This window comes from Lagopus leucura, unplaced genomic scaffold, assembly GCF_019238085.1.
Source record: "Lagopus leucura isolate 7727_CA_CO unplaced genomic scaffold, USGS_WTPT01 Super-Scaffold_100001, whole genome shotgun sequence".
Classification (NCBI taxonomy): Eukaryota; Metazoa; Chordata; class Aves; order Galliformes; family Phasianidae; genus Lagopus; species Lagopus leucura.
Genome location: NW_024962262.1, coordinates 12996537 through 13014224, shown reverse-complemented (window position 1 = coordinate 13014224; position 17688 = coordinate 12996537). Strand labels below are relative to the sequence as shown.

General features: G+C 40.7%; 1 protein-coding gene across 6 annotated transcripts in view; it reads right to left on the bottom strand.

Annotated features, from left to right (window-relative positions):
- ZC3H13 (zinc finger CCCH-type containing 13) overlaps positions 1–14080 on the bottom strand; it is a 44962-nt gene extending 30882 nt beyond the window's left edge. For 2 of the 6 annotated variants that reach the window (XM_042866600.1, XM_042866603.1), the window contains exons 1-3: positions 8135–8343; positions 7586–7695; positions 2045–2156 (exon numbers count right to left, since the gene is read on the bottom strand). In XM_042866600.1, the coding sequence (XP_042722534.1) occupies positions 2045–2156; positions 7586–7695; positions 8135–8251 (339 nt within the window). In that variant the 5' untranslated portion in view covers positions 8252–8343. Of the gene's footprint in view, positions 1–2044; positions 2157–7585; positions 7696–8134; positions 8345–14062 lie in introns of those variants that run through there. The other 4 variants (XM_042866598.1, XM_042866597.1, XM_042866599.1 and 1 more) reach the window with 4 other exon arrangements.
- Between the last annotated feature and the right edge of the window lie 3608 nt (positions 14081–17688).

Sequence of the window (17688 nt, the reverse complement as noted above, 5' to 3'; positions counted from 1 at the left end):
TTTTCCCCTGTCCCTATGGCGTTCCTCAGACTTCATTAATTTCAGTTAATGATTTCAGTGTTTCCATATCTTCTGCAAAGTTTGACATTTGGGATGCCCAACATTTTTTTCCACATTCTTAAAAGTACTTGCTCTTTAGGTGAAGCATCATTGCACCCTCTGTAACTCCATCATTTGAAACTGATTTGAATTTTCCCCCTTAGCTGGCTTTTATATTTGGCAATATTGGATTTGTTATTCTTCGATCTAGTCTTCAAAAGCTTTGTTTCAAAAGAAGCTATTTAAGATTTCACTTACACCAGTACTCTTTTAGCCACTATTCTCTGTTCAAGTTTCAATGCTAGTGGATCAGTGAAACACAAATTTTGACTGCAGGCACAATGCTCTTTCTTCTTTATTTAAAAAGAAAAAAAAACCACATAATTATGAAATTTTTTATGGAGCAAGCTACCTTCCATTATTTCCAAGTAAAATTAAGAAGCTTTAGTAAGAGATGAAAATGTCAATGGCTAGATCTCCACCATAACAACGATTCTAATGATGGAGCAAGAATTTTGTAAGCAGTTCAGTCACTCCAGTCTTCTGTGCTTTTGGACATCCTGGTTCTCTGGAATGCAACTCTTGATGACTATCTCTCTGCATTTATTTTCTCCTGAATATTTTCTTTGGATCTCTCTTATTTTCCACCGTTGCCTCTGTGCCATTAATATAAAAATTCAGTGGTTTCCTCAGCCTTGTGTTTTATAAGATTGAAGCATATTTCTCTGCAGTGTGCTTAACACCTGTGAACAACTCCTCGGTATTTAACAGAGCCACTAATTCTCAAACTCCTTTTGATTCCAGTTCATGTTTATTTGGGGTTTAGTTCATTAAGAGTATTTTATTATTGCATGAATAGAATACTATAAAAAAACAGTTAACTAATCAAAAGCAAGAATTACATCAAAATTAAGAGTTGTACCAAGAGAGAAGTTACAGTAAATTTTTAATAATGGTTGGAAAAAAAAAAAACACTTTTCCCACCAACCATGTGCTTAATAACTAAACAGTTTATTCAAACTACCAGAAAATAAAAGAAACACATTTAAGTAAAAGAATAAAAAGACTGAAAGTTTACACAAATTAACAGCAACTGAAAACATGATTGGAAGATAAGCCGTTCAGTTAATTTAATTATAGCAGCTGCTGTTGATTTATTTACACCTCACAGAAAAATTCATTGTACACAGCAAGTAGGAACAGACCCAGAGGAAAAAAAAAAAGAAGGTGTTAATACCTGCAGAAGCAAAACTGATTTTTTATAAAGAAAAATTTTTAACCAATATCTATATGAAATTAGTCTTAAAAAACATAATGCAAGAATATACTGATGCTATTGTTACAGAGGCTGCAGGACAATGCTACCAGTTCTGCCCCTATTTGAAACATCAGTGCAGAAATAGGTAACATGATTTTGAAGTAAATTCTGATATTGTAGGGGGTTGTTTGCAGAAAGATACATAGAAAATGAGAGTGATGACGAATTGACTTGCTGCAAAACCCAGAAGTGAGCAGTTGGGATGGCTGATGAATACATGAGGAGGAAGATGAAATGAACCAGCACAACAGTAGCTGCATTGTCTCATCAAAAGCAAATTTGAGATGAACAACTGGAGTAAGGATGCATGTAAACGATGGATATCAATAAATGTCAGGGGGAAAAACAATGGATGATTCAAACAGCACTTTATATGTTTTCTTGGAAAAATTAAAGAATCTGCACTGTTATTAAATACCAGTTTATCAGTATTTATAGCATAAGTTAGTCTGTGGGATTTATAAAATCGTTGGGAACCAAACGATCAAAAAATGCTAAAAAAAAAAAAACCCTGCAAAGTAATACAACTGTTAAGACACTTCACATTGAAATAAGCCGCGTGCTATTGTACAAAATGAGCTATTTGTGAAACAGTTCAAACATTACAAGTCATCGCAAACAGGTTTCTAGGACGCAGCACCCAATTGCTACTGAGGGATTCTGGAGCTCTGCAAACTCCATTCTTACCCTAACAGGAGAGGACGATTCCTCTGTACTTCGTTTCTGTGGCTCAGCCTCAACATCTTGGCGTTTGTTCTTCATTCTTTCCCGGAGATCTCCAGTAGGCCTTTCTGGTGACCTGTATAATACAGAAACTTAATATAACCAGTTCTGTGGGATTATTTTAAAAGGAATTCAATCTTAACTCTATTTGTTATTAGTATATATAGAGAGATCTAAATCTCTCAATAGAAGCGATGAGGATGACAACAAATTATTCAATTCTAATGGGCTTAAGCATTAAAAGAAAACAAACCCTCTTTCAGAATACCAAGACATTTAATTGTACGTACATATGGCACTATGTCATGGCTCAGTGACCACTCTACATCAGCTACAGGTGATGCTAGCACCAACAAACCTATTTTTTCTGATCGTCATACAAATGTGTTTTACCATAATTCAGATTGTGTCTTTTCAAATATCTTTAGCCTCCTCCATATTCTAAGCTATGTTGATCTGTATAAATACATAAATGTAATTATTGCAGAAGCAAATTTACTGAACAACAGCAGCTAGTTACACGGAAGCAAAACTCCAAACACAGATGCAAGTCCATAAGCACTGATCATCTGACTTATTTGTCATCCACTCATGACACTTGGTCAGAGTGCTAACAAAGAATAGCTATCACAAGGCCACATAGCAGAGGAATATTCTTGGAGGCCTCCTCTGTTTTCCATCTTGCATTAACATCATTTTTTTATTATTCAGTTTTAAGATATTGGATGAACTCTACCAGTCATACAACTGTGTTTTCTATTACAGGCATTACTGTGGTGAGGGAAGGGAGAGTGGATACACCGTACTTCTCAAGCTATCTTTGCTATTCTATCACTTTCTACTGTAGATTTAAAAGTTAAAAGTTGATTTATCCCCCATTGGTTAAAAGAGAACAACTCTTGTGCTTAACAAGCTCTGAGGCAAAGGGGACACAGCAGCTCCTTCAAATGATCTTTCAGTTGAAGAAAGTTTCTTCATACAAATCTAGCTTGATATTGAGTTTGGCACTTCTATGATGGCTATTAGCTTTATTTACATATACTCCTGTGAAATGGTTGTATGAAAGTACTGGATGTGTAACTAAGCATTTACGTTAAAGTAATAAAGACCTACAAATGCTATTTTAGCTGATTAGAAGCTGTATCTAATATTTGTATTTTAAAAAATCGTATTTGCTTCTTTTTCCAGTCTGAATTAGTTTCCCTTTAAAAATAGTTGTTTCTCCCACATCTCTGCCATGCAATATATAATTCGTAAAGTTTCTCCTTCAGCATATGCATGTAAAAATATTTAAACTAGTAAGATTTCATTTTCAACTTGTGCTCATTTGATACACAGTGATTTGCTTCCACTTCCTCCTTTGCAATGTTATCTGTATTTAATTCTTTAAGCAGCATTACAAGGTTAAGTGTCCTGAGATGTAAGAAGAAAAAAAACCAGTGACTGTTCTCGTCGCTAAATGCATTTAATTCGTCATGCAGTTGTAAATAAGATCACTCAGTGTCAGAGGAAAGAAACAGAACTAGCATGCTGCTTCTTTCAGTACTAACAAGGACCAAAAAAAATACTCAGCATACAAATACAAACAAGTTAATTTCCCTGACTGCAAAACTATATCATCTCTAAAGTACCTGATTTCTATGAAAGTCATAATTCAAGGTACTTTTCCTCCCTCCCATTTTAGGAACAGAATTCCTTTGTACTACCAAAATTCTCTGAAAGCATTCCAAACCATCTTCCAACATTAAAGTGGCAATTCAAAGCTTAAACTTTTTAATGGTACTTAAGGTATGGAACAAAGGATCCAGATTTACAAAAACTAAACATTAATTTAAAACACAAGAAATTATAGATAGTATACTAGTAATATTGTTTCTCAAGAACAGTAATTCTCAGGAAAACCTGATGGCTGAAGGAGAAAGCAGAACTTTCATTGAATGTAGTTCACATACTCTCTAGATACATACAATACTTCGTTTTATACATAATTCTGGTTTGTTTTTACTTTTTTATTTGAAGTGGAAAAAAGATGAAGTTATTTCAACCTGAATACCTTTTCCCATGTGGAAAGGGGAGGGAGGAAGAAAGAACTCAGCTTATTAAGAGTATTCAGATTTGCTTTAAGATTACAAAAGTCATCAGGAAATCACAGGGAAGAAAAATGCTACAGAATGAGGATTCTGTTGTTATGCTCTTCTGCTTCTTGTTTTTTGTCTGCTTGGTTGGTTAGCATCTTTCTTTTTATTATTATATTTTACTTTTTTGGCTTTAGGAGAACACTGGACTGAAGGTAATCAACAGTTGTTCTGCACACTTCCTTCCACCAAACATCATAACATAAAACACGAGACAGAAGTTTTAAGAAATTTTCAGTCTCATTTTATTAAAGAAGTAGTTACTCAGGAAGTTGTGACTGTTTTCAGATATTCTGGTTTAATACACAGGAAAACAAAGTTGGCAACTGGCTAACTTTGCCATGAGGTGCACCACAAGTTTAATTTTAAGAAAGGGCCTCCTTCCTGCACATTGTTTTTCTCCTTTCCAAAAGAAGGCTTTCTGTTATTCCAATACACTCTGCTGAGTTTCAACAGGAAAATACCATTTTATTCCACAGTTCAACAACACAAGTCTACAGCGCAACTGGTAGAGCCCTTCACATAAAAGGCTCCACAGTATTACCACTGAAATAAATTGAAAGACTGAAATAAATTGAAATAACTGAAAGAAAATGATTAAGTGGGAAAAAATTATCTCTAATGAAATAGCACTCTGTGTGGGGCCCATATTTCAAATGCTGAATTTCATCATTCCAAATGTTAAGCTGGTAAATGAGTTGAACAGCGTTACTTTCTGCAACAACTCAGTTTTCTAGACAGAGCAGCTTGGTTAGGAAACATAAGTTTTGCATATTCTTGTTTGCTTCTATCTTCCAGTACCAGGAACAGCCCCCTGGAACAGGCACACATTACAGTACCACTAGAAGAGAAAATAGTGGGTGTATGTATGCGCATGGGTGTGTATAGGCAGATTAGCACATAACATACATAACTGAATGCTCATTAGACATCCTGCTTTCAGTCTCCTGTACCACAGTGTTTGTACTTTTCAAAATCCATACTTTTTTTTTTTTTTAAACCTACTACTATTGGAGTTTCAGTTTGTTTTTTAAATCTAGAGTAAGGATTCAGACTGCAGAAGTTCAGGCAGGCAACAGAAAAGCACTACAAAATCACTGATCCTAACAATGCTGTAAGACAAACAGGAAAGCTGCCAAGCAACTAACAAAAAGCCAGTTAGAAGAGAAAGAGGGCAAAATTCCTCATGGGAAGGCTTATTTACATGCAAGTCCTTCCTTATTGGCTTCTCCTTCCTTTAGATGCCTGGAAGACAGGCAGCTCTATTACTATATTCTTAAGCTTATCAGGAAAACTTTATATGCAAAAATATACTGGCTGTTTCTAACAGAAAGATGAAAACCCATGCTGCAAGCAGCAGCATTAATGCTGGAAGTGTATGCATGCTCCCTTTAAGAGGCTTTTTTTTTTTTAATACTTCAGAGACAAGTTTTCCTACTGGCTGACAATGCTCTGAACTACAGGAGGCATGGAGGCATTATGGTCACATAAAACCATTAACAGTGAGACTTCCTTCAGGCAGGTATGAAATAGGAGGAGCGAGACAGAAAGGCAGTACAATGTGCTGCTCCCAGCCAAGCTGTCTGCTAACCAGACAAAAGACTTCACCAGCAGGGAAGGCTGAATGCTTGCAGTCACACCACCAACATGCCCCAGGTACCTGAACACAGATACTGCTTAAACTGAACTGACGTGGAATCAGCATTAGCTTGACTTGCACAAAGGCAATAGATAGCACTTAAAATATCTGTACAACATTTGTAAAAAAAATCTGCAATGTTAAATAGCGTAAAAATAACATTTTTATTATGCAAGAGAAACAGGTTTTTCTGTGCCTTAGCCAAGAGCTATCAAGAGAAACTTCAGAAAAGTGCTTTTCTCATTTGTTTGTTTTGGTGGGAGGGTTTGCCTCCCTCTTTTTGTAGTTGCAGTAGTGTTTCTTTTTTCAAAACATACTTACTAAATGTTGAATGCCAAAGGTATCAGGCAAATGAAAAGCCAGATCTACCCTTTGATCTTTTTAATATTCTAACAGGAAGAAAAATTTAGTAATAAATCAGCATTACTCTTAAGTGTTAGTGGTGACAGTGAAGCAGAAACAAAGCTTTAGTTATTAAAAGAAACATGACTGCTCTTCAAATGACCAAGCAGAATCACACACTGCATGTTCCAAATACTTGAAAGCAAAGAGAAAGTGAGGTACCACATTCAAGTTTTTAAACTCCTCTCTACCAGTAAGTCACACATTTTTCCCCACATTTGGAACGTTCTGTGCAGAACAGAGTAAGATCTTTCATACACTGAAACATTAAACTTACTGACATATTTTGTATTCCAGCTGCTACCACCTTAGAATCAAAGGGTCTTTCATACACTGAAGGAAACATTGAACTTACTGACACATTACGTATCCCAGCTGCTACCACCTTAGAAGCAAAGGCAGATCAAATAAGCAAAGTCAAGGCCATCCTGAGAGTGCGGCACAGGAACAGAAAACAGAACCAGAACCTCCTGCCAGCCTTCCTGTTTGACCTTCACTGTGTTGCTTTACTTCTTGATGCTTCAGTGCTCCTATCCATAATCTACAGGTGACACTGACATTACTGCAGCATCAGGAAACAGTCATTTGTAAAATGTGAAGCTTTCATACAAAGGGATGAGAAAACTATGCTATCTTTTTGGTCCTTTGTAATGTCAACAGTAAAACTTATTATTAACATTTAATTTGTTAAACAAGCATACAGTGTTGCACCACACAAAGGACAGTGGGGAAAAAAGTACTTTAAAATGATAACAACATACAAAGAGACAAAAAATTATATATATACATGTGTGTGTGGTAATTTTTTGAATTTCCTCTCTTGATCTATTTGCCCAATATCTGATAAAGTCACAAAATTCTGTTTTGAAGATTTGCTGCTGTAGAGAAAGGACAGAGATACCTTACTTGTGAGACAAGGTAGTGAAGGCAGAAGGATTACAAGTATGAGATTGCTGCTGTGAGTAGTTACAACACTATGTGTTAGTAAAGGACAGAAAGGCATATCAGAAGCTGCAGTGATGCTACAGTCAAAAAAAAAATAATGCATTAAGGTACTTGATTTTCCTACTTCAAGTAATCCAAGAAGTTAATCTGCATTCAGTGGACTCCATTTTGTAAAGCTGCATGCACACAAAAATCTTGGGAAAACCCACTGCACATTGCCAAATCAATTGCCTTGAGCAGCTTCACGATACAACTGGTTACTGATATAACATACCATTAGGCACACCACAGCATTTCATTATTTAAAGACAAAAACAAAAGACATAGTCGTAAAAGCTATTTTCCTACAGCATGTGAAGAATTCAAAGTGAGTTCTTGATTTACCTTCTATAACTGCTGCTATAGCCTTTACCTCGTGGTGAAGGGCCATGTACGAATCTACATGTGTTCCCATAGAGGCAGTTGCCAGTCTTCAGCCAGTTACGGCACTGTGTCTAAGAGACAGACATCACTGGGTGAATTTCACACTCATTTCTGGAAATACCATTGGTGTGAGTGTGGCAGAACAAACAAATGACTCCACATTAACTCCCACTTATCTGTAATTTCTGTCTATCAGTAATATAACTCTAAAAAAAAAATAATAATCAACAATGAGCATCAGGTTTGGCAGAGCAAAATTTAAGTTGGAGGAAATAGTATTAAAGAGTACAGTACTATTGCTCTTCTCCAGAAGATGGGACAACACAGGTAATGTGAAAGTTCTAGTACTAGAATTTTGGACATCCATGCGTTAAGGAATTCTTTTCACCTTTACTAACATCTGTGACAGCTGAGCATTTGGCACTTGTGAGCTACTCTTTCCCACCATCTAAATCCTGGAAAAGAAGATGCCGGGGCGGGGAAGAAAAGAAGAATGTTTTCACAACTCACCTCTGCAGTACTTCCAGTGCTGGGTCCAAGCCTTTCAAACACACTGGGTCTTCTGGATGTGCTATCGGATATGGTCTTGGTATTTTCCACTGTGACCTTCCTTCTAATTTTTGACATTTTGTACTACTTCAACCAAAAAAGAAAGCAAAACTGTAAAATCCTTCAGTCTGGGCCTATTGACACTGAACTCACATAAACAAAATAGTATGATACACGTTGCAAGAGTTGCTGCAGAGGTGATGAAGAAATTAAAAAAAAAAAGTCATAAATGAGTCTTTAATTACAAGGAATGCTTCTGTTTCAAACTAGTCAATAGAACAGCGGTAATGACAAATTTTTACTTTATTTTATGAACTGCTTTGGATTCTTCAGCTTCCCTCCAGGAAAGATCATACAGCATTATTCATTTCGGTAGCAAACAATACACTGCACAGATTCTTGTCATGTACCTTTGTGCAACAGCTCAAGTGACTTCAAGTGAAAAAATCTTTTGACGTTACTTCACCAGTCTCCCAGAAACAGATTCTGCCCACTAAAAACTCCCATTTTCAGAAATGAATCTAAAAATGAGAGTTCCATTTCTTCTTTTTCCTCTTGTTTTTTCATTGTTACATATGAGAACCTACTGGAGACCATCCTGAGAGCATCCACACTCTGCATTTATTACTGGTTTGTACTGTACAACTATTTGGGACTGGCTGAGTATTGGAAAAAAAAAAAAACAAACCATGCTGCAATACAATTCTTAAGTTTATAAAGTAGTAACTACTTTTCATTAAAAACAGATTTTGAAGAAAACAGAATGCAAGTTTGACAAATAATAACTCACAACTTATCTTACCTGATAAAGAAAGGAGTTACTGAATACAGAAAACAAAACAGTATAAAAATAAAGCATGATATTGGGCACTTGAGATGGACTGTACAAAAAGGGCAAAGTGGGCTCTAACAACTACTGTCCATTCTTTAAGGGCTACCAATCTGCACCAAAAAAAAAAAAACAAACACTCAACAACACACAAAAAACAACCAATTTGAGAAAGCTTGCCAGCTGCAGAACAATTTAAATACCACTCAAAAACCCAACTACTTTACAGCAACTTCCATTCTGGAGCTCAGTAGTCAGTATAGAATGATTAGCCAAGCACTAATCTCCTACCTTTCTGCTCTTATCCTTGGGTTATTCTGTTCAACGCACACACAAGTAGCTAATTTCAACACCCAAACACGAGCCACAAGTGACAGAAAGCTCATTCACACAACCAGAAGAATAGATACCTAATCTAGCCCCCAGCAGGTTGGATTAGTACAAAACATCACCAGTCCGATCAGCATATGCTCCCATAGCATTCAGACTGTAAGCTTCCATTCTACAGCAGAAGGAATTGATGATAACATATGTAATGTATACAAAATGTAACACCACTGCAGCCTAAATTTTACAACTGGCACTTTGATAATACCTGCTCTTATTTTCCTTGTACCATGGTGGAAATACACGATCTGAATCCCACTGTAATTCAGTGATGAGACCTCACTTATCGGTCTGACATCGGTGCACTTTCTATGAAGGAAATAAGCTTTTAGTGACTGCTTCAGCTCCCTTATACACAACAGAAGGAAGCTAATGCTGTGTACTTGCACTTGAGCCACTCCCCAGCTCAGCTCTACTGACTCCTCCTCCATGCCTTTGGTGATCTGAAGGCCATCTCCCAAGCAAGGTTCAGATAACCAAGCACTCAGAGAGCAAAAGATAACCATGTGGTGTATATACCAGACATTAAAAACAGTGGCTAATATTAATTAGTGCTCTAGAGGATGGAAGCAGACAGTGAAACTGGAGAATTTGCCAGTAGTAGGAAATTATTTGGGTTAGTAAAAACTGTGGAGGAGAGAGATTTCCAGAAAGATCTAATAGAGTTAGAAAATCAAGTAATACAACAACAGATGAAATGCAATTAAATACAATGTAATGCACACAAGAAGAAATGATTTTATCTAAATACTTGATGAGTTCAAATTAGTCCAGTCTTCTGAGAAAAAATAATTAGGAGTCATTGTGGACAGCTCAATGTGCAGCAGTAGTTACAAAGTCTGACAGGATAAATCATTGAAGTTAGAAAGCAAACATCACCCCTAGGCTAGCTGAGCACCATCCTGTTTCAGGACTGTTCCATTCTGTATTTTAGCAAAGAAAAAACAACAAAAACAAACAAACAAAAAAAACCCCACTGAATTTGTAAAGTTCCATGCAGCTATTCTTGAATATAGGATACAAAAATATACTGATGTATGCAAAAGCATTTTTTATTAAGACAATCAGATTCCAAATATTGAACTCTGTTTAAATGGTCACAGTAAAAAGAGCCATATCTGAAACAGAAAGGGTTAGAAGAACGGCACCAGCAATGGCAGGGGGTTCAACACATGAAGAACAGATAAAATGAGTGCACCTAATACGTAAGTACAGCACAGCAACATGAGAGCAGGATACAAATACAACATAATTGCAATCATTTTGCCTCCTAACTTGAATATCCTTTTATTCCCAAATAAATCAGAGGCAAAATACACTTAAAAAAAAGAAAAAGCAAAGAAAACCCAAAATTAACAAACATCACCATGTTACCCTTTACCCAGCAATTAATGCCTTCTTGGAATTCAACTCTATAGAAAATGATGAGGTCTAGGTCTAAAAGAATAGAAGGAAGGAGGGGAGAATATCACTGTAACCAAATGGATAATTTCATTTCAACTACAAACTTCACCAAACTTAGTCCGATACCTATGAGGGAATTAAGAAAACTTCATCCAACCCTGAATCTTTTAAGGTTTGGGAAAAGAAAAATACAACAACCAACTGATTTTCAATCAAATAAACACTCAGAACGTGAAAATAAAATACAGGTAGCATCCTGTCAATTCTACCCTTACGCTCTGCCCCACACCCATTGGTTTCCTATTAGAACTTATATGATTTCCAAACAGAAGAGCTACTTCATAAGAAATAATTTTAAGCAAATGAAAACAGCATGCTGGGACTGCACAGCACATTGCTTTCTGTATACACAGATAACCTATCACACATTATCTACCACACTCCTGCAGCCAGAACTGCACAGTGAGAATTCCCTTGTCAGAGAACAGAGCTGTGACACAGGAGGGCAGGGTTAGAGTCCAGGCATGTAATTCAGAGACAAACTGAACAATATCCACACACTGAAAGATGCACATCACGTGTGGGAGGATGTATCTGAGTATACAATCACTCCTGTTCTCATTCCCCCCAAGACCAAGCAAGGCAGATAAGCAAAAAAAAAATAAAATAAAATAAAATAAAAATCACTAAAACAATGCTGTACTTGACATTCTAGATGCAAAATGGCAGCTTTACTGACAAGCATAGAAGCATTCCCCTTGGTCACAGACAAGTACTATGAGGGGAAAGGAACAGAAAGCTTAAGTAAAACGTTTCCAGATTCTTCTAATGGCAAATTAATGGATAACTGAGATTAAACACCCAATAAGAATTCCCACAGCTTGCTCACTCCTTCACATCCATCTCACGCCGCTTTACCATCACAGCTCTGCTGCCCACCCCACACTGATGACCACTGCTGACCCATCATTTCCCCTTCCACCCAACTCTGCAGCCTGAACTGCCCAGGGGTTCACACAACACTGAGCACCGGTGTGGGCCAAGCCTTAAGAATCCAGATTTCCTGTACTATTCCCTGTATTATTTCAAATAATTATGACAACGATTTAAGTTTCTAAACAGAAATATATCTAACTCTCTATTGCATGGTTAAACCTTCTTAGGGTTTGTGAAGCATCTGCAAATTCTGCAATAGCGTCTTACTATTAACAAATATATTAACTTCCATAACAAAAACACTAAGATGCTGATTTAGGAGGATAAAGTTGATCTCCTTAATTCTATACCTAAGGTTTTAACTGTAACAACCATAAATCATTACCTGTCCATATGGGAATAGTATTTGCTGGACTGTTTCATTGTACATTCAGTATAACAACTTGATCCACCACTGTAACAACTTGTTCACTTATAGATACACCAATGTTATTCTTGAAAGGAGTAACTCCTCCAGAATGTCAGTAACAGATTGTTTGTCACTATCTGTAATGTAACTTGGAGTGAAATATACATTTATAAAGTAACATCCTACACCTAAATGTAGCTGGATTTGAGTATATCTACAGGGCAATAAGTAAGTAACTGAAATCACTGAAGTGTTATATGATTGACACAATATTCAGCAACATTCTGCTTACTATCAGCACTCCTACCTTTGGAAGTCTTAATACTTTTGCTTAATACTTCTCTTCAATAGAAGTATGATGTTACACAAAGCCACAACAAGTGAAAAACACCTGAAATGTGCTTTTTTCCTGTTAGAAAACCCTAATCCAGTCCTCTGCAAACATCAATCCTGCTTCTGCAAGTAAAGTAGTAACTGAGAAATAACACAGCACAAACAAAGTTCACAACAACTCTAAGGAGATGAAGTCTCCTTTAAAGTCCAAGCCATTGGTATCAAGTATGGCAACATCCACGCATGCATACGTGCACACCACGCACAGCCTAAATATCATCAACACCCTACCTGTGAAGCAGTAAATAACACCTATTCAAAGTAACAATCAAATTTTAGAAATTAAAATCGAATATAACTTAAGACACAAACTGATTGCAATACTCCAGGATAAATTAAATGATTGACAACCAAGACTTAATAGAAGCTTAAAAAGAGGAAGGTGCCAGGGCTCCTCTCCATTTTTCCAAATGAAGAGGTTTGAGCTGAAAGGCTTTAGCTTCTAATCACAACATTCACATTTCCACAGCACAATGCTAATCAAATAGTGACACCTGAATAATTTCCATACTTTCATTACCTAAGAATACTGCTAAAAACAGTAAAACGTGTAGTTAACCAATTTTCAAGATTCCTATACTTGTTGGGATGGGACATCTATGCGATGTCAGCCTAGCAGCTTTCAATTAACTAAGAAGCCTGTCTGATAGAAATTATTCCAAGTTTATTTCTACAGCCACACGGTGTTAACCCATCTGAAGCTATCACTAATTTAACATAGGACGTTTCCCCATTAGGGATGACAGACAACTGCCTTCTCACCGACATAAAAACATGATTAGCTTTCTACATCTGAACAGATAAATGAATAACAAGGCCTGAGGAAGCCAACAGAAGATATGCAGTACTCCATACCTCACCTACTCCTCCTACCAGAAGATGTTCCAGCAGATCAAGAGGCAGTCCACACAGACTGGTGAGGACAGACCTAAGCTTGCTCAGCCTTCTAGGTGATCTGTGAGATTCCTTCCAAGCTAAGCCGTTCTATGACTCTGTGGTATGATACCAAGCGTGCTGGATGCCCACTACCTGCAAGCTGACAGCCACGTTAACATGTGGCACACTGCCTCACCTCAGCTAACCAGCTGAGCAGCGGACAGGCAGCAACACAGTGAACCCCACAGCGAGGCCGTGCCTCCCTCCCGATCTACTACTGGCAGAGAGGGAGGAAATGGGGGTTCTGGGGCCGGGATGCAGTGCAGAGGCGAAGCGAAGGGGGAAGGGGAGCAGACCGCCCCATAGGGCGCCCTATGCTGAAGGGGGGAGGAGGGGAGGGTGGTTAGTGCGTAGACTCCAGGCAACCGACAACCTGACAAAGCGGAAACTCCCTCACGGTTAGAGCGGGAGAAGGGGCCCACTGACGGCAAGGACAAAAGGAGCCACACAAACAGCCCGCAGACGAGAACGCGGAAGGCCCCGGCGGGCCGCCTGCCGAGCGGCTCCCTCGCCTCCTCCCTTCCCCCTCCCTTTTTCCTTTCTCTCCCCTCTCTCTCTCGGTCCTCCCGCGCCCCGGCCGCTCCGCCGCACTCACCTGCTCCTTCCGCTGCCGCGCCGCTCCCCGCCGCCTCCTCCGCCGCCGCCCGGGGCGGAGAGGGTGGGAGGGGGTGAGGGGGGAGTCCGTCCTCCCGGGCCTGAGCGCGGAGCGACGCGGAGAGGAAGGCGGGGAGCGCCGCCGCTCCCGCAGCCCCACGGCGCCGCCGCTACCGCTCCCGCCCTGCCCCGCGCCACGGGGCCGCGCTGCGCCCGGCTGCGCTGCTCTCCCGGCGGCCCCTGCGCCGCCCGGCGGCGGTGGTGGCGTCGGAGGGGGCGGGAGAGAGAGCGGAAGTGGCGGCGCCGCCATGATGAGGCGGGGTGGGGTTCGATGTTTGCAGAGCTCTGAGCTCGAAGCAGGTGGTCTGTACGGTCTTTTACAACCGGAGTCGCTCTGTGGTGCAGCCCAGCTGTCTCATCCAAGTCAACTTGAGCAGGCTTTCTGCTGTGCTGTATATCCAGCGTGGCTTTTTTGCTGTGTCTTGGACTGCAAGAATGCTTGGCTGCAGGATAAATAATCATGGCCAGCTAATGGTAGCAGAGCAGCCCGTGGGCAGCTCCACTCAGTATCAGCAGTGAGACCATCATCACCTTGCCTTTATCTAAAGGTGAGAAGGTCCCGTGTGAATGTCCTTTCTGTTTGATAGTAAATCACAGAATGGCCAGGATTGGAAGGGACCTCAAGGATCATGAATCTCCAACCTCCCTGCCACATGCAGGGCCACCAGCCTCCACATTTAATACTAGACCATGTGATGAATAGAGTTGTTTTCTTGTAAGAAAATCCAGTAATAGCTCAAATGGCCAAAATGGAGGAATCTTGTAGAATCATAGAACTGTCAGAACTGTGGAAGGGACACTTAAAGGCCATCTGGTTCAACTCCCCTGCAGTGAACAGTGATGCCTGCAGCTCAGTCAGTTGCTTGCAGCCCCTCCAGCCTGACCTTGGGTGTTTCCAGAGATGAGGACATCCACCACCTCCTTGGGCACCCTGTGCCTCACCACCCTGATTGTAAAAAGCTTTTTCTTATATCCGGTCTAAATCTCGCCTCTTTTAGTTTGAAACCATTTCCTCTTGTCCTGTCAAAACAAACCCTGCTAAAGGCTCTGTCCCCTTCTTTCTTACAGCCTCTCTTTAGATACTGAAAGGCCACTTTCAGGTCTCCCTGGAATAGAATCACAGAATCATAGAATCACAAGGTTGGAAACAACCTGTAAGATCATCTAGTCCAACCGTCTTCTCATTACCATTGCTACCACAAACTAAACCAAATCTCGTAGTTCCTCATCCAGAGGTCTCTTGAACACTGCCAGGGACGGCACCTCCACCACCTCCCTGGGCAGCCATTCCAGTGGCTGACCACTCATTGAGAGAAAAAAGTTCTCCCTTATGTCTAATCTAAACTTCCTCTGATACAACTGCAGCCATTTCCCCGGGTCCTGTTTGTTGCCTGAGAGAAGAGGCCATACCCCTCCTTGGCACAACCTCCCTTCAGGCATTTGTAGAGTGCAATGAGGTCTCCCCTGAGCCTCCTCTTCTCCAGACTGAACAACCCCAGCTCCCTCAGCCACTCCTCATAAGGCCTGTGCTCCAGACCCTCATCTGCTTTGTTGCCCTTCTTTGAACCCACTCCAGGGCCTCATTGTCTTTCTTGCAGTGAGGGGCCCAAAACTGAACAGTACTTGAGGTGCGGCTTTACCAGAGCTGAGTACAGGGAGATGTCACCTCCCTGCTCCTGCTGGCCATTCTATTTCTAATGCAGGCCAGGATGCCGTTGGCCCTCTTGGCCACTTGGGCACACTGCTGGCTCATGTTCAGCTGAGCAACAACAACACCCCCAGGTCCCTTTCCTCTTTACAGTCATCCAGCCACTCATCCCCAAGCCTGTAGCGCTGCATGGGGTTGTTGTGCCCAAAGTGCAGGACCCGACACTTGGCGTTGTTGAACCTCATCCCATTCACCTCAGCTCAGCGATCCAGCTTATCTAGATCCTTCTGTAGGGTCTCCCTACCCTCAGGCAGAACAACACCACCTCCCAACTTGGTATCATCTGCAAACTTACTGAGAATGCACTCAATCCTTTCATCTAGATCATCAGTGAAGATATTAAACAAGATGGACCCCAGTACCGACCCCTGGGGGATACCACTTGTAACAGGTCACCAGCTGGACTTAACTCCATTCACCACTACCTGTTGGGCACGACCCTCTACCCTGTTCCTTACCCAAAGAAGGGTATGCCTGTCCAGACCACGGGCAGCCAGTTTCCCCAGGAGAACACTGTGAGAAACTGTGTCAAAAGCTCTGCTGAAGTCTAAGTAGACTACATCAACAGTCCTTCCCTCATCTACCAGACTGGTCACCCAGTCATAGAAGGAGATGAGGTTGGACCTGCCTTTCATGAACCCATGCTGGCTGGCCTGATCCTCTGGATGCCACACACGTGCCGTGTGATCTCACCCAAGATGATTTGCTCCATAACTTTCCCTGGTACTGAGGTCAGGCTGACAGGCCTGCAGTTTCCCAGATCCTCCTGATGGACCTTCTTCTAGATGGGAGTCACATCAGTGAGCCTCCAGTCCTCTGGGACCTCTCCAGATAAACAGGAGCACAGGTAGATGGCCGAGAGCGGCTTAGCAATCACCCCTACCAGCTCACTCAGCAACCTAGGATGGAGCCCATCCTGTCCCATGGACTTGTGACAGTCCAGATGGAGGAGGAGTCTTCTCTTTGGAGCCTTCTCCATGCTGAACAGCCCCAGCTCTCTCAGCCTGTCCTCATAGGAGAGATGTTCCATCCCTTGGATCACTTTTATGGCCCTCCTCTGGATGCACTCCGACATCTCCTGTACTGAGGACTCCACATCTGGACGCAATACTCCAGGTGAGGCCTCACCAGCACAGAGCAAAAGGGCAAGATCACCTCCCTTGCCCTGCTGACCACACTTTTTTTGATGTGTTTGGCTTTCTGAGCTGCAAGGATACATTGCTGGTTATGTCCAGTTTTCCATCCACCAGTATCCTTAGGTCCTAACATCCCCCAGCTTGTACTCACAGTGGAGGTTGCCATGACCCAGTTACAAGCCCTTGCACTTGGCTTTGTTGAACCTCATGAGGTTCACCTGAGCCCACTGCTCTATCCTGTCTAGATCTCTCTGGATGGCAATCCATCCTTTGGGTGTGTTGACCACACCACGCAGCTCGGTGTCATCAGCAGGCTTGCTGAGTGTGCAGTTGATCCCACTGAGGGTTCCCATTGTTCCCACTCAATCCCCTCATCTTCTATAGATGAGGTCTGCCCTGCATTCTTTGTGTAGATCAGAGATCTCTACTACACCCGGGCTTTCCACAATCTAAAAGGATGTAAGACTATCTATACTGTTTTCCCTTTAGATCCAGTAAATAACATTTTAGTTGATACCTTACAAACTCTGTATGCCTTTTGTATTGGGATTGTAACAAACTTGCACCAGAGATTTTTGTTGCTATCTGTTTTGTTGTCCTTATAGGAGCTGCACTGATCTACTGTTGTAAACGTAAGTACTTAAGTATGGCTAGAAAAGTTTGAGATGTTCTAAAATGAAGTGTAAGTTATCGTTTTGTTTCTTTACACATATAAAATAAATG